Source organism: Poecilia reticulata, chromosome 6, assembly GCF_904066995.2.
Source record: "Poecilia reticulata chromosome 6, P_reticulata-male-v2, whole genome shotgun sequence".
In the NCBI taxonomy this organism is placed as follows: domain Eukaryota; kingdom Metazoa; phylum Chordata; class Actinopteri; order Cyprinodontiformes; family Poeciliidae; genus Poecilia; species Poecilia reticulata.
The window spans coordinates 733084-751106 of NC_088835.1; the positions used below are offsets into that span (position 1 = coordinate 733084).

Genomic DNA, 18023 nt, shown 5'->3' on the forward strand with positions numbered 1-18023 from the left:
ATCAGTCACAGGGTTTTTTTATTTTGCTAACCTCAGAAGAAGACGATATTTCTAGTGGTATAGGAAGAGTTTAAACACAAAGATGGCAAGAGACCGAAAGTGGCTCACATAGTTTAAAAAAACAAACTAAAAGAAAAAGATAAACTCCTGTGTATGCGTTACACGTCACTACACACTGTACTTCATCACCTGAAGTGCAGTGTGTCAAATCCACTGTAAGCAATCTTAAGTTGAATAAAGCATCATTGCTATTACTGTAATTTGAATGGTGTATTGTAGCCAGTCATGATTAAAGTATCATAAAACCTGATTCTGCCTCACACAGCGTCAGGTTAGTGATGATATAATACAGTGTCAAATTAGTATCTGAATTTAGACTTATGATCACTTTCCCTGTTTCTCTCCTTTCCAAATCAAGATCCTTGATTAATTGTGCCTTGAGACAACATTACTGCATTTAAACATATGTTTAATTAAATTTGTCTGCAATTTATAATTTTTTTACTGTCCTTGAGGAAGCTGAAATATTGAGATATACTATTTTGGTGAAAAATGTGTTATTCCAAATTCTCCTCTTCAAAGAATAGCACTCTGACTGAGTTAGACTGATTAGTGTTGGACTAAACTGGAATTGAATGAGCTGGAAGAGCCTGACATTGTATATTACTGTTGTAATATTCCTTGAGATAACTTCTTTTGAAAATGGCCCAGCTGTAGCGTTTAAATGTTCTTTTTATTTTCTCAAAGACCTCTAGGTGGCCTTCAAAGCTCACTCAGAGCTCTGTGTTTGTAAAAACTGGGTGTTGGCCTGTTGGCTACGTCTCGCCTCAACTTTCTCTGCGGTCACAATGTTGCTGCAGCTTCTGAGCAACCCACAGCACTCAGGGTTTATTTTTGGAATGCCATGGCGCCCGTTCCTTCCATTTGTAGGAAGGGGGGTCGAGTTGGTCTCAACATGAACCTGCCGTTCTGACACTCCAGGCTGGGACAAGCAGGCAGCAGCTGGCCGGCCACCCCCAAGCAGCAGTCCTACAGGTAACAATTCCCTTCAATTACACCTTTTATTTTCCAGACCAGAGGAAAAGCGTTATGTTCAGTGGCAGCTGCTGTTGGATACTTGCGACCTTATGTGTGTGGAAGGGTAACTTTTTTTGTCCTCTGCAAAACTGAAGCACTGACAGGGTTACGATTTCAATGTTTTAACCCCCCTGTGGCTTTAACACACATTTTACTATTGATCATCTGTCCAGGTTATAACATAGTGTAGCATTCACTTCTAATTTTAATTGAACAGCTCTAATAAATGCTCACTTTTCACCTTTACCATTAATGAAAACACTGTCCTGTCCTGCCAGGGGAAACCTGCCTGGAGCGCTTTAAACTCCACCAATAAGTTCTTCACCTGGTAAGTTGTTTTTATTTACGTCTACTTATTGCCCAACATAAAGTCTGTAGCCTGAATTCTTGCACATGAACAGGTGAGTTTTTTGTTGCACAGCTATTATTAGACTTTCCTCTTTTGAACCTGTGTCCTAAAAGAACTACAAATGCCAACACTAGCAGAGCCTTAAAAGGAGGAATGAGTGTCTCATGTGTCAGGCTGACGTCTGAGTGCAGAAGGGGGAGCTGGGAGAGTTCTCAACATTTACCAGGTTGTACCTATAAATCACCATGGTGACACATAGTGAGATATGGCTAACAAACACTGAATTTAATTATGCTAGAACCTTAAGCTGCCTGGATGGTTCTCTAATAACCTGATCTGGTAAATCAGGGTTAAGACTGGTGACACAATGTTCTGGCAGTGTGACACATACAGAGTGTTATTTCTTAGGCCTAAAATAATAGCTCCCAGGCCGTGTGCCAAAGCTGCATGTTCATGGGACATTCGTGCCTAATTGGCCCTCATGTTTTCCTCGGTGACGTCACGTTTCAAAGGTGTTATCCAGTGTCAGTGGGGCGTGAGATCATAAGGTATAATGAGCGTCCACTTTCAGCCTGTTATAAATAAAAAAGCAAACACCTGATTGGCAGTTAGTCACAGTCCAATACATCCCACGCCAGTATGTAAAATATTTATTACAAGATAGAACTGACTGCTAAAACAATTGAAATGTACAGAGGCTATGCACTTGTACATTTGCTTTCCAGCAGGTGATCATACTCTTGTGACAGAGACATTGTTTGTAGGGGAAGCTACACCTGGAATAATCAATCAAAACTGCATCATAAAATTCTGATTTAATATCAAACATAATTTTTTTAAAATCTACTGTGGCTCTCTCGTGTTTAACATGAATGCAGGAACATCAAGAGTGCAACTTTTCTTCATCGTGCTGCTCACATTTTGACATCATGAGACCAGGATAACACTTAAGAACTGATCCACAGTAACTTGGCATTGTGAAGGTCGAGGATGTTCTCTGGCAGAATTGGCCCCTGAGCTTAGAGTGTCACCAGCAGGCTGCAACAGAGATACAGAAAGACCGGAAGAGTCATAGAAAGGCATAAAAGTGGACATCCTTTGACCACTTCCCACACAGATGACCTCTTCATTGTGAGCAGTGCCCTGAGGAAGTGGATAATTAATGCCACTCAACTCTAAGCAAATTTAGATGAACTGAGAATCACCCAAATGTCAGGTCAGAACATTGAAAACCGTCTACATCAGCATGGTCTGTGTGCCAGACGACCTGCAAGGATAACTGAGCACATCATCAGGCAAAGGCGCCATAGTCTTGCATTGACCACAGACAATTTTTTAAAAGATGTTTTGGATATAGTGGCTTTTATTGAACAGCAAACTGACAGTTAGCTTCTGCACACAGGGTGTGTGTGCTCTATCAGCTAAGCCACCCAGAACTCTGGCAGGGTAACTCTGGACCAGTGGGTTTCAGTGCTGAACAGAAACTATGGCTGCCAGTGATGCTGGAGACATCAAGAAGAGCGCTGTGCATCAGCCACTGTTGTCACCAGATGAACCTGGGTGGTGGTGTTAGAGTGTGGACTGGGGTGTCCAGTCAATAAAGGACTGCCATACACTACCCATGCTACCTGAGTAACATCATTAGTTCAGTCATCGAGCCCCTGTATGAAGAACAATCTCATCATCATGGAAGAGAATGTTCAAGGTCACATCATAAGAGAGTGATTGCTGGACACTGGGGTTCTTCAAAGAAGAACCTGGACATTCTACAGACCTGAATTGTAGTTTTGGACACCAGAAGCTCAATGATTAGAGGGCCGCCCTTCATGAAGAAGGGCCATGCCTCAATAAGTCAATTTATGAACAGCTCTTCAAGCTATAATTGATGGTCAAGGGCACATTATATGTTATTAAGACTTTGACATGTTTTGTTGTAACATATCGTCGTTTTGTTTTAATACACTGTTTGAAATGAGTAAATCACCATTGCATGCTAGTGCTTAAATATGCTTAAATATTCTACTTTTGTGATATAATATCACAATACTCTATATGTTTCCAGAAATTTCAATGGCAAAACATCCCTAACTTTTTGTGAGTACTGTATATACAGCTCCGTAAAAAATTAAAAATCCACTGCACTGAACCCCATTTGTTATTGCACCAAATCTTGATTTCTGAACTCTTCCTGAGTTAAAACATTAGTATTGTTGTTGCTAAATGAATATGAACTCGTTTTATTTGCATTGTTTGAGGTCTGAAAGCACTGCATCTTTTTTATTATTTTGACCATTTCTTATTTTCTGCAAATAATTGTTTTTCAATTTTTGCTTGGAATTTCATTCATAAAAGAACAATGTTCATTTTACTCAAACATATATCTATAAAAAGTAAAATCAGAGAAACTGATCATTTTAAGTGTTTTCTTATTTTTTCCAGAGCTCTATATTTGTATTTATTTGTATACATATACTGTCACCTCAGACCAAAGGGGAAATATTATCCAATTTCTTCTCAAAAACACATATTTTGTTAATTAGTGGATTTTACATTGAACACTGGACAGAGTGTGAGATCACCGGTGGTTTGTGTTGGCCTTATATTTACAGGATGTTCCGTACAGCACACGTGAAAAAAAAATAAATAATTTTTTTAAACATTTGAATGTTTTAATATGGTGAATTTTGTAGTTGTTTGACACAATGGGTATAATAAAAACAGTTGACATATTAGAAGAATAGATGCTGATTTTATTGAATATTTTCAAAGTGGCATAAAAATAGAAGCAAAAAAAAATCTTGTTGAAACAGAATGAAAGTAAAAGCATATTGAGATAGAAGCAGAAATGTATCAACTAAAGCATACATTAGTGTTCAAAGGTGTAAATATTAAGCTAAATATCACAAAGTCACATTTTGATAAACAAATGTCCACCACAATTGTCACAACTATGCATTGAGTAATATTTATGATTCTTACATCCAGTTAACAGCAGTTCTTTACAGCTAAACCAAAATGTTTACCAAAAGATAATTAGGATTACTAACATTATTAACTATTTCTAAATGCCAGAATAATGAGTCAGAGATTATTCTGTAACTTTCTTCAAATTCAGCCATTTACATGTTTACTTTTATATAATTTTCTTAACTGTATGAGTTGGATCGGTTTAGGCCTTCCACAAGCTTGCTGGCATTTCAGGCCTGTCTTCCCTCTCACTGCTTTGACCAGACAGCTGGTCAAATGTAGTGTTTATGCTTACATATAATTATTTTAACATTTGAATGTGGCACGCTCATGCATCTGGAGATTGTTCCCAAATTGTGAACAATCTCCAGAATTGTGAAATTGGTCCACAATTCTCTTCCTACTTAGATTTTCATGTGATGTTACATAAGTAAGTTACAATGCCATGGAATTTTGCAAATTGTTTAAAAGCACAATAATGTAAGGAATTTATTTAAAAAATGTCTAAATCAAAATTGTTCCAGCACAAAAAAAAAAATAAAAAAATCCAAATAAAATTCTGGTAAACTTTGATGAGAAGCTTGTGGAAGGATGCCCAATATTACATAACTCATACATTTGAAAAAACTATTCTACCAAGTACTGAGGAAATGCATAGAAATGTCTGAATTAGAAGGAAGTTGTAAAAAGAAATATTTCCATTATTTTTCTGAAATCTATCAACAAGAAAAAGTTTTGGTAATCCTAAGTGGCCAAAATAACGAAACATTTATTCAGATTTAATGTCAGACAGTAAAATGGTTGTGTCTTTTTGTACAGTGTGTAACATCTAATGTCTGCTTTTAGCTGTGGTTAGTGCTCAGAGGTTTTGCAGTTTTGATTGTCCTCAAGCTAAAAAGTGCTGAACAGGTCAAACATTGATGTGATCCATTTACTCAAGATGATTCAAACAGAAAACGTTTTACAAATGATCTTCTTGAACAGATGAATACTGAAAATTAACTTACATTAAGATAGGCTCATAATGGTGAAAACAGAAAACAGGGAGATGTAAAGAGGATCACACAACTATGACCATCACATGTTTGTGTGGGCTTTAATTTTTAACATGTACGATTGAGTCCAAAATCATTCATACCCCTGACAGATTTCTGAAAGTCTTTCTCCTGACTGGAAGCATTAATGTTTTTGTAGGCTGCAGCAAGCATACCAACATGAATATGATTGAGACTCTCTGGGCGGAGCTTCAGATGATGGAGGGCATCCAAGCTTAAAGACTTGGAGAATATATCAGCAACAAATCAGTGGAAAGATGTGAAAAGATAGTAATCAATTTAAGGTTAGGTGTGATTGCGAATAAAGATTGCTTATTCAGAAAGGTTTGAATTTTTAACATACCAGGATTTTAATGAAATAAAAATAAAAAAATAAATTACTTAGCCTAAACCTGCCAAGGGTATATATATTTTTGGGCCTGAATTTGGAGCTGTATGTGCATTTCCTCTAGAGATGGTCAGAAAAAATAGAGACTTTCCGGTTGCAGAGTTCCTGCATCAGCATTTAAGGTGTTGCGAGATCACTAAGGCAACAGAAGAGGAAATGCTTCCTCAGCAATCACTGTAACACAAACCTGCAAAAGGAACAGAGGAAAAAGATTAGATATTAAAAATGTGAAGCTTCTATTAACCTGATGTATTTTGAAGATAAATTATGTTTGAAAGAAAAACAGAGTTTGTCCGCTTCCAACTTTTAGAGTATTGAGGATTAAGTTAGTAAAAGAGGAAAGAGATGATGATGTTATAGGTATTAAAAAAGCCAATGTGTTTAATGTGCTGTCCCCTCTGACCAGCTGCTTTGCGGTTAACGCTTCCATTTAAATTACTTGCATTTGAAAACACAAAACAATGAACAATTGTGAAACTTTAGGCAAAGATTTAAGAATGTTTTGTCTCTTTTTCTCAATAGGGTGCAGAAGCATTCATGTCTGTTGCTTATGGCACTATCCACCAGCTGGGCCTGTTTTCCCAGCAGTACCCTCCACCACTGCTGCCCAAGCCTGGAAAAGACAATGTCCGTCTACAGAAACTCATCAAAAGGACTGCAAAGAAAAAGGCCTCCACCCAGACTTCACAGTCTGCTACACCCTTCCGGTCGAGCCTTTCCCCTGTAAATGAAGCAAGCCCTGACCTGGAGCGCAGTGACCACTCAACTTCCCCTCAAACACCAGAGACACTCCCTCGACTCCACAGCATCCAGCAACCTCCACGGTTCACCGTCAGGCCACTGTATCAACATGTGCCGTCCCCTTACCCACAGAGGGCAGCTTTTGGTCGAGCAGTTAGCATGTCGCCTCCCATGGCGGCCGCCCCTTCATGCACGTACTCACACCACATCACAAAAGCGTCATTAAGTTCTGCTTCAAATCAGGTTTCCAAAGTCTTAGACTCTCCAGGAGAAGCAAAGCAATCACTGCAATACTCCTCTGTGCCCGAGGTAAGCATACAAACAACTGAACTGAAAACATTTACTGAAAGCCAAGCTGGTTTGAGACCTACCCCTTATGTAGGTACCCCACATTCAAAAATCACAAGTTCAGCTGCAACTCAACATCTGGTACCAGCGGGTCAACCTGTGGTTCGGCCTCTTACGGTGTTGACCCCACTCATAAAATCTAAAAGTCCACGTCCAACATTTAAAGCAACTGAGCCTTCAAAATCACCAAAGCCGATGTTTGATGTGCCTCAGATTAGAATGTACACAGCAAGCACATCTTATTATGAAACATCCAGGACACCTCCAGTGTACGACACGGCTGGATTAACTGCTATTGGCAGCATAATACCTCAAAGTAAAACATTAGCAGAAACAAAACAAGAAGTGCTCACAGCATCTGAGACCAGAGGAGGGAAGGCGACAACGACAACAACACAGCCTCCTTTATTAGACGTAGATCCTGGTAGAAAGACTCCAACATCAGAAGTTAAAGTAGCTGGCCCAAAGGCTGAAGTAAGAAGAGTCACTCCAACGATAGAAACCCAGCAAGTCACTCTAGTGTCAGAAATCAAACGAGTCACTCCGACAGCAGAAATCAAAAGAGCCACTCCAACTCCAAAAATAGAAACAACAAGACCAACTCAAACAGCTGAACATAAAACCACTACTCCAACATCTGAGGTCAGAGTTCAAACACCAACTTATGAGCTTCTGTCGTCCAGGCGACCTAAAACTCCAGCATACCACATTAGCCGAGCCGCAACCCCTGTCTTTGAAATCTCACGACCCAATCCTCTTTTGTTTGCGGTGTCGCCAATCACAGTGGATCCAGAGAGGTCAAGGTCACCCCAAACAATTTCTACTGTGAGCACTTCATTGCCCTCCCTTAATCTGAAGACAACAGAGTTTCCTGAAATTTTACTAAATGGGGATGTTCACTCTGATGTGACACCTGCAGACAACTCTATAAAACAAAGTATTACAAAGTCAAAATCAGAGTCTGATCTAACAAGAAAAGTGACCTCGGTTTCAGCGGTTGGCTCTCAAAGAGCTGTAACTCCTATATCTGTGTCGGCAACACAAGTAGTCACTGCCTATCAAAGGCCAAAAACTCCAACTTATGAAGCCTCTCGCCTTTTGACCACATCACCAGGCTACAAAAAGCAAAAGACGTTAACATCATCTATTTCACATGTGGCCTTTCAGAGACCTAAAACCCCAGACTCTCAAATGTCAAAGTCTGCTTACCGTGGACTTACACCAGCTGAGTATGCTGCTTACGGTGGAATCAAAACATATTCACCTGCATTTGGCATTACAACCTCAGTGATACCAACACAAGATGAGGTTAAAGTTGAAAAGGAAGTTTCAAAACAGAGTAGACACAAAGCAATTGTAAAGGAACAATCAACGGTTGAACTTCTTGAAAGACAGGACACCTCTAGATGTGAAGAAAAGCTGGACCAGAGTCATGTAAAGGCTGGTTCCAGTGTCACAGTCCCAGTCATTGTGGTTTCAACACCATCTGACTCAACAGGAACAATATCAATACAAGATCCATGTACAGCAACTAGTCCAGTTGCAGCAAAACAAGCGGCAATAGTGACTCAAGAAATGCCAAAAGTGGTGGCTGTGCCTTCTGAAAACCAGAAGGAAAAAACCATAGTAACTACACTGACAAAAATAAAAGATCCTCTTCTAAAAAGTGGTGACCAAGATTCCCTGAAGGTTGTAAAAAAACTTTTGAGTAGAGGGAAGGCCCAGACCGATGAGGAAAAAGCAAAATCTGATGTAAAATCTGACAAATCTGTCATCATAGAACCACCTGTTACACAGATTAAGCATGAAAGTTCAAAATCAGTTCCTGCTTATCCTACTCCGCCTGTTGAGTTAACTGAAAGCAATAAAAAAGACAACACAGAACCATGTTCAGCAGATAAACCTGACAAAAATGGCACTAATGACTCCCCTGCAGCAGCAGCATCTCTTCTTAATATCATGCAAAAGTCAAGAGGCATGAAATCAAAAGCGAGTGGGTGGTTGCGACTAAAGAAACACATGGTGGTGGAACAGGAGGAACCAAAATTCCCAGAGACAGGTTCTCAAGCTGAGATCCAAGAACAGGACCAGAGTGAAGTGACGAGGCTAGAGGAGAAGCCAAGTGGTCAGGATGAGAAGCTAGCTACACCCAAAGACATAGACACTCCAAAGGCAACCAAGATGTGGGACGCTGTCCTCTTCCAGATGTTCTCCTCCAAAGAGAACATCATGCATCAGATTGAGTTAAACAAAAGTGAAGATGAAAAAAATGAGGAGAAAAGCAATGAGCAGAAGGAGGTCCCTTCGTTTGCGTTTAGGCTACCGGTGTTGCTTTTCAGCCCCAGGTTTGATGCTAAGAAGCTGAAAGAAGCAGCCTCTAAACCAGTGTCAAAAATCTCTGTTGTGTTTGAAATGGGTCTGATTGGGCGGAAAGGTAAAGAAGAGGAACCAAAAGACTTTAACAGGAAGGCCAGAGGGTTTGCTGCTTCTTAAACTATGCCTGATGTGAAATGTCCAAATTAAACTGTGGGAAAAAAGCTAAACTTGTTCTGTAAGTTAATGGTAGCAGAGATCATGTACAGCTCTACATTAATTTATCTGTTAATATAAGACTTCTAAACCGTCTTTAGTTGCTGAAGGAAACTAAACCCCAACTTTATACTTGACAAATGCATTATAGTATGACGGTAGCTTAACAGGTGTTAGAGGTTTTATTTTTATTAAGTTAGCAAAAACTAGCTGACTTGTCTTAAATGTCTCCAGACATCACAAAACATTAAAGTGTTTATGTAATCTGACAATTTCCACTTGCTTCTTTCATCACACATTTACTAGAGATGCTGCTGAGCCACTGAATATGTATGTACATGGTTGTTGCTTGTGTACAATCTTCCAGTATTTTTATATTTATCAAGAAACCTGCTGTTAACCCATAATCAAAATAAAAAAAACATTTTTTTTTACCACATTGTATTATTTGCCACAACATAACACCTCTGAATGCTTATGTAGAGTTTGTACATGTTTTTTCCCCTTTTCTTTGAAAACACTCACCTCAGTGACAGTTTAATTCTCTGAAGTGTGATTGTGAAGAAGAGAGCAGCTGGAAAATTTATATTAGCAACAATGTTGCTAATAGAAGGCACTAGTGCATTATCCACTAATAATAAACCTCCACAATTACAAATTTGGCATCAGTAATAAACAAACCACTTTGTTACGTAATCATTGTGATTTTCATTTGGAACATTAGGCAGACACTTATCTGAAACGGTAAACAGCACTCCAGAAGCGACTGTAGGTTAGCGTTAGATGGAAAGCTAAGGTTATAAAGAGATACATTTTAGAGGTTATAAAGAAATAAATAGAGAAAATATAGAATAAGGTATTTTTTTGTGAGTTGTCAAAGTTGTAAGAGAAAAGGATTGAAATGCAAACAAAGTGCTGTAAAGGACTTTAGTTAGATGTTGAGGGATGGTGGGATGGTAGAAAGCTCTGCGCTTCTAGACTGTAGTTTACTTTTTTTACTAAGCATCATCTGCCCTTGATTAACACCTTTTTTGGGGGGTGGACAAGAGTCTACTTATCATAGCACTCCATTTGATCTAATAGACTAGATAATAAAGACTAATTATTTTCAAAATAAAGATTTTCATCAACAAAAGCCAATTTTCATCTTCTTTTTTAGGGAAAGAATTTGATTTAGAAGTCAAACCCAAACTGTCTGACATATTTAACTTTTGCAGTGTAAAAAATAACCATCTATGTACTAAATGACACCTTGAAATAATGTTCAATTGCCACCACGTCTCATGTTTTAATAGATTAAGATGCACACATGAAAAAATAAATAAATAAAACTCACAATTACAACTCTATTTATGTTTATTGTGTTGTTCTACTTTGTGATGAAAGTCCTACCGGTGCTTTGGCTGAGGTCTCCACATTCATCTACAGAGATCTTCTCATATTTTCCATGACCAGTGACAATAAATGTATGTTTTTTCCCATGCGGTGTTGGCTGTGGAGAGATGGAACAGAAACGCGTTTATTTCCTTTGAAATCCCTCTGATTTTTGTTCATATTAACCTTTTGACCCGTAGGGTTAAGGTTTTCCCTACAGGTCCATAGACATCAGAGTGATTCAGCTGTTGAGAGCCACTCTGAGCGACGAGACGACAGAATGCTCCTATGAATGAGGAGCTGTGATTGACCCTGTTGCTAGGTGTTATTGACCCTGTTGATGCTGTCTTCTAGGGTCTGTGACTGGCTCTTCTTCAACTTCTGTTTAACAGCAGTTGACAAACAACTTAATGGAGCATTACTGCCACCCACTGGTGAGGAGTGCTGATCAAGCATCAAAGAAAAGAAACAACAAAAGTATCTTATTCTATCAGACAAATGACCAAAGATAAAAAAAAATTAAAAAAAGATTATGGCCAGGTAGCATTTGCTGATTAAGTCTTTCTGAAATGAATCAATAAGGTCTAGTTTTGACTGTGATTGATTAGTGCACAAAGCTAAATAAGACACAAAAAAACACAAATCACTAGATATAAATTAATGATCATACAGTCCAGATTGGATTAAGAGAAGTGTACCATGATGATGAAACTATGCGATATTGTATTATTTGTACACAGTATCAACATGCAGTGCCTGCTGTTGGCACAGTTCAATCCATTATACAGAGAATGTCTCTCCTTTCTGTCAGTCAGGCTCACTGACAGACCTCCTCACTGCTGCTAACATTTTGTCCCTTTAGGAGTTATCTTTGTGAATAACTTTTATCTAACTGAAGTAAAACTACAAGTTCTAAAAATTCACTATTTTGGAAAAAATATTTAAACTTTTCCTCATATGTACAAAAATCACAAAGGTAAAACACACATTAATCTACATATTTACTTCTACACAGAACTCACGGAAAGATACAGAACAGAACACAGAACATTCTAGAATTTAAAGATGTACTTAGCATCACTGTAACAATGCTGCGTAATTCTGACATGAAGAGACTTATTTTGACAGGGAAATAAAACAGTTGCTACAAACCTTTGCTTTTGGTTCGGTCCCCCCTGATGGGTCTCCAAGTATTTCCCACATGTTCTTCTTCTGCAGCACGCCTCCAGACCTCACATCCTAGAAAACCCATCCAGAAGCAGAAGAGAAATGTTAGAACTCAAAGCTGAAAGGATGAGCACTGGGACAACAGAAGGAATCTGTTTATTCATTAACCGGATTCAAGTCAAATCCAAGCATATTGACAGATTCAGATCAAATTACATTCACTCCTTTATAACCCTGAATTAAATACAGTCATCATATAATTGCAACTGGAAGTCTCAGAAAGTCCAACCATCTACACTGAGTGTCACCTGAGTGTGTGAGAGAAAAGAACTCAACTCAATGCAATAAGTATTTATTTACTGATTTTAAGATTTAGAAATCTGGACACATTCAGTTTGTTTGAACTGACTACCAACCAACCAGACATGATTACCCAACCAACAATAAAAAGATAAGAAAGCAATATGCAGGCTGTCTTCCATTTTTGTTATTTTTTCCACCGCCTCCTCCTATAAACAGTAAACAAACAACATGCTGTGTTACCTCCACCATCTCGTGGAACTCATAATCATATGAGTTTGATTCATTCAAATGAAATGAATGTCACTTGTCACCGTTTTGGGTTGGTTAATGTTAGTTAAATACACTCCTGATCAAAATCTTAAGACCAGTCAAAAAATTGCAAGAATTTGCATTTTGCACTATTGGATCTTAAGAAGGTTCTAAGTAGAGCTTCACAATGTTAAAGGAAAATATCAGTGCAAGAGACAAGAACTTTTGAACGGGGAATTTTCTGAAAACTGCATTTACACTCAAACATGATTTTTTTCAGCTGATCAAAAGTTTAAGATCATAACTCAAAAACCCCCGAAAACCCCCCAAAACAGAAATCAAAGTGTTTTACCATGTGGAATTTGCTTGAGTTGGAGTTGGAGTGATTATTGCACTTAAGCAACAACCACTCCAAAACCAGTGGGCAATTCAGTTTTACTTGTCTTTGCTCAGTGTAAAAACACAGACACCTCCTCCTGGTTTCACCGGAGTGGAGGGCGCAGCCTGGCAGCAGCTAAGACTGCTTTATCATCTTAACACAGCTGGCCAAGTAGTTATCAGCTCTAAAATGCTGCATCTTCCAGTTTGTTGACAGGAATGTGAGCTTCAGTACAGATGCTCAAGCTTTATTTCATTTTTAAGAGTTTGTTTAACTTCTTGCATGATGTTGATGGCATGTTCTCATGCAGAGAGACTTTAGCTTTAGTTGCTTTTGCGGCAGGGTGTTCCTGTCATCTTGTGCCATACAGGAGACAAGCCAAAGAAGAATTTTATATTGGTTTTGCTTGTGTTCAGAGAAAGTAAAAGGTAAAAAAGAGGGGAAAAAAAGCAAAACAAAGGCTAGAAAAGATTAAAAGTAAAGATGTGCCGAGCAGGTTTTTTCCTGCCGATACCGATTCCAATCACCCATGAGGGCCGATCACCGATACCGATGACCGATACCGATCACATAATTATTATTTTTTTAATCAAAAGCACTACTGGTTACATTATGTGGAAAAAGGAACCATGAATTCACCTTAATTTAGACAAAAATTTGTTTTTCATAACTTTTTCCAAGAAAAAAACTGGCATTGTACAAATTGTACTGCTATCGGTAATACTATCTTTAACCGACTGATAACATATGAAGGCTCTGAAGAGGCTAAATAATGCAAAGAGTCAAAATAAAACCTCTCACCATTGCCAAAAAATTCAAGTATAAAAATTAGCATTCGAAGGCAAATACAGGTTCCATTACAATAAACAGTCCTGAGTTACTGAATGAAAACTTCCTGATAGCATGGCGGCTAGCTGATTACTGCTAGTTCTGAGTGGCTGTTTCTGACTGAGCGGAATAATTATGCAGAACTGGGAGGAGATCGATTATTTTTTCAGAGATTATCTGTCTCATGTTAGGACAGCGAAAGTTTTAATACGTATGTAAAATTTATTTTTTTAAGTTAGATGCTGCAGCTTTAAGCAGAGGTTTGGTGTGAGAGTCACTACCAGGTGGAGCAGAAGTGGCGCTCCGTCTGTGAAATATTACTACCTGTAGCGTGGAGCAGCGGTTCAATAGTGAGAGCAGAACCAGCGTCTTACATTGCAGCTCGAAGATTTAAATAATTTTGCGGGTTATTTGTTTAGCTTTCTGACCGTCATGTTAATAATCCGGGTGAGTGTTTGTAGCTGTGCGCTGCTTTACCTGCTATCTGATCCTCCATATGTCTTTTTTACTGCAGTGAGCCTCGATATAGCCAAACTCCTCAAGTATGGCATTGTTTTTATGACATATTAGATTCGTCGTGTTGATGCATTTTGACGTGCTTCACCCCATGTGCTTCAATTTTCCGCCTCAACACGCAAACGTCCTCATTCACTCAGTGTGTTATAGTTCCACATCGCTTAGGATTTGTTGCTGCGCGTTTGCGCAGTGTGAAGGAAAGAGGAGACCAGCTGCACAGGCAGGCTGCGAAATGAGATGCAGGTGATCGGTTTGTGTGATCGGCAACAAGAGACCGTAATCGGCGATCACCGATCATACACTTTTTCACGGAAATCGGCCGATTATGATCGGTGGCCGATCGATCGGCACACCTCTAATTAAAAGTGAAAAAATAAATGGCACTCAATGTCAAACAGCCAAAGACAGAGACAGAAGACACTTCATCATAAGAATTAACACATCACTGCCAAATCAAATGTTACACTCAGAATAAGATGTCATTGCACAAATATGAACTTATGCTTAAAACCAGACATTATGTTTATTAAAATGCTGGTTCTTTATATGGCACACAAATGCAAGAGAAAAAAAATTCAGTAGTTTCAAAGTGAACTTACAGACGGTCGGCATGGTGACTGTTTGCTACTGGGCTCTGAGGAGCCTTTCACCCAGTGTGTGATCAGGCTGGCCACGCCCACTTTCAGACTGCCAGTGTCCTGATTCAGAAAGTAAAGACAACATAGACTTCAGTTTTACAACCATCAAATTGTTTTAGCAATACAAAGGAAAATAAGAAAATAAAAATGTGATTTTATCATTTCCAAATGTTTTAATCTGATACAGGATTGAGGTGAACAGTGGATATGAGTAAAACTCTTGTATATTTTGTATTTTGCAAATCTGTTTAAAGTAATCTTACATATATACAATCAATTCATCATACAGTCATCGTTCATTACAGACTAAAGAACACACAGGCCATCTGTTCTGCTGATCCCAAATCAGCAGACAGATAATGAAGCTATTTTAGAAAAAATAAAACAATTTATTTCTATTTTAAGACAATGTGTGACATTCCTCTGATATACTTGTCAACTTGAATGTCAAATCAACTGAAAGTTGCTCTTCTTCATCAATACGTTTTGTCACAATGGCAGACATTTTCAAAACTTTCTCTCAGAAGATTAAAAAAAAAACAGATCTGACCCAAGACTTCAAGACAAGCCTGTTGGAATTATTTTAGAGTCAGAGAAGTCTATAATGATCACTGAATCATTTTCATAATGTTCTGTTTGTGCCTAGAATGTGAAACAAGCACAAACATCAGCATGGAGAACAATTAAATTAAAATGTGACTGTTAAACATTTTGAATGGTTTAGATTGATAAAACTACCACACAACAGATAATTTATGATCTGATTTATATGACTGAACTACAGTATAATTGGATATAAATCTGAATATCGGATCGTTTTAATTAAATTTGAATCCTACATTTCTGAAGTGCGTTGGAACAATATGTTTTGTACCTTGGGACATATGAATTTATTTTGGTGCCATATGAAGTAAATATCATCCAACTTTTCTTAGTCTGCATACAACTGGTGAACTTGTCAGCCTCTAGGCAGAGAATCAAGCAATACAACGGTTTAAAAAAAGTTGCAGTCTCAAAATTGCTACATGATTTCATCACATTGTTCTTACAGTTTAAGCTTCTTTCAATGAGATATCAGAAGGTGCCGGAGTGAGTAAAGTCTGCGTAGTCCCAGTTGGAGGTCTATGCTTATTCTATATATTTATGCCATATGTCAACAACAATCTGCGTGTGTTGTGTCACCCTGCATGTTGCTCCTTTGTTCGGGCTCCAGGCCTCTCCAGCCTCAAACAGATTCTTCTTGGAAGAAACGACCTCTGGGGAGTTGGGAAGGTCAGTGAGCGATGCCTTCACCGCCTGCAGCTCCTGGGAGGTTTTCTGACAGGGAAACTTGTGTTATCAGTGTGTACATAACCTGACCATGTTTATGAAGTCTCATATATAGTGTATAGTTATCTTGAAGTGGTTCAGTTATCATACAGTAAACATACTTAAATGTTTTTAAAGATATGATCAATAAGACCTATCTAGTTTGAAATTAAGTGCACTGCCTTATTTTTTAATGCTTGGCTCTTATAATGTGTTTAAATCAACGGTCTCAAATGAGCTGCTGTGTAAATTTGATTCAAAGAATAAAAAAAAATGTATATCCAACATTACTGAAAAACATAAACATGTAGTTTTTGTTCAATGCTGGAAGCGTGTGTGGGATGCTGACCTCCACAGCGTGAGTGTACTGCTCCATCTTATCATCGATCCTGGTCAGGAGGAAGGGAGGTTGAGTCTTCTTGAAACTGTTGCTAAATTAGACACAAGACACTGATGTCTGTTAAAATGAAAGCCACAAACTTTTAACCAGATAAGACAGATAACTGTCTGTGTGCAACTTTTCACTTAGCTGTCATGATATGTCATTTTAGAGTTTCCAGAGACTAAACCTTTTTTTCCTAAACAAAAACAGAAAGTCAAGACTAAGCAATTGCTGTTTTACCTTCGTAGGTCAGATATATCCATACATTTCCTGAAGGCATCTTCATATGTATTTTTTTTGTACCAACTGACAGTCAGGGAATCCCAAAGGAGTCTCCCCACGGTGGACCATCCACTCTGGGTTAAGGGTCTGCCTCAAGCAGAGGGGTTTAAGAACCATATTTTCATAAAGGACAGGATTCACTCAATGATGTGTTGTTGAGTTATTCGTCTTTAGAGAATATCAAGCATGAATTCTCAAAAGCTATGAAGGAAGTTAAATGGTCTTGAACTTATACATCCTGATAGAAAGATCCCTTGTCTTGAAAGCTCCTCAGAACTGATCATTTCCTTCTGCAGACTTCCTGGAGCCGCTGTCCCTCACCCACCACTTGAGAGAAGACAGTCCCTGACATCTGGACTCAGTTAAGCAGAGCTACGAATCACAACCTTGGAGTATTATTTCCTGAAAAATGTGTGTTGGTGGGGGGTGTCCTTTGACCTTCTTCCTCATGTTGCCATGTCTGCCTGAATAGGCAACTAAGAGTTAATCAGCAGCTATAAAGCAGTTAGGACAAACAACTGAAGAATTAGCCATTCAACTTTAGGCACAATGATTAATAACTGCATTTTCTACTGAAGTAGATTTAATGTGATTTTAGAGTTTTTCCAACTTACACCTGTTTTCAGACCAGGGCAATTTTTAAAAAGTAACGTATCAGCATCAGCCGCCTTTGCAGTTTGACCAAATGTCTTGAACAGTGACTGTGTATCGCAAAACATCATCCTTATGGCAACAAATGGCCCACCAGCCACACGTTGGACACTATGGCCTGAACAAGCGTCTAGCAGTCATATTCTGTTTTATTCTGAATAGAATCTTGAAAACATTCATCAACAATGTTGATGAAATATTTAAAAAAGAATAACTTTTTTTTCATTAAACAAAAAAGACTGAGGACATAGTTACCTTTTCTTTAGCGAGCGGTTCAGGGAGTTGGTTCTCTCTGTGATCTGAAAAAGAAAAAAAGGTTTGGGTCATATGTCATGCCTTCAGACTGTCAAGTTCCTACACAAAGCCCCAGATGTCCATGGTGGTCTACACATGCTCAGCAAACTATTTGACATGTTCAACACTTAGTTGTGACAGTGTAATTCATAGAGAATAACTTTATTGTTCAAGCAGAAAGCCACAGAGCATCTCGTC

At 38.5% G+C, this 18023-nt stretch overlaps 1 protein-coding gene and 1 pseudogene across 4 annotated transcripts in view; both read right to left on the reverse strand.

Annotated features, from left to right (window-relative positions):
• Positions 1-2061: 2061 nt before the first annotated feature.
• The window catches only part of lsp1a (lymphocyte specific protein 1 a), a 37549-nt gene continuing 21587 nt past the window's right edge, over positions 2062-18023 (reverse strand). For 2 of the 4 annotated variants that reach the window (XM_081607583.1, XM_081607582.1), the window contains 7 exons: positions 17787-17830; positions 16566-16647; positions 16091-16225; positions 14870-14968; positions 11981-12067; positions 10847-10946; positions 4156-6023 (listed from right to left, as the gene is read on the reverse strand). In XM_081607583.1, coding sequence (XP_081463709.1) covers positions 6001-6023; positions 10847-10946; positions 11981-12067; positions 14870-14968; positions 16091-16225; positions 16566-16647; positions 17787-17830 — 570 coding nt within the window. In that variant the 3' untranslated portion in view covers positions 4156-6000. Of the gene's footprint in view, positions 2465-4155; positions 6024-10846; positions 10947-11978; positions 14496-14869; positions 14969-16090; positions 16226-16565; positions 16648-17786; positions 17831-18023 lie in introns of those variants that run through there. The other 2 variants (XM_081607584.1, XM_081607585.1) reach the window with 2 other exon arrangements.
• On the reverse strand, positions 7214-9794 carry LOC145552066 (uncharacterized; annotated as a pseudogene).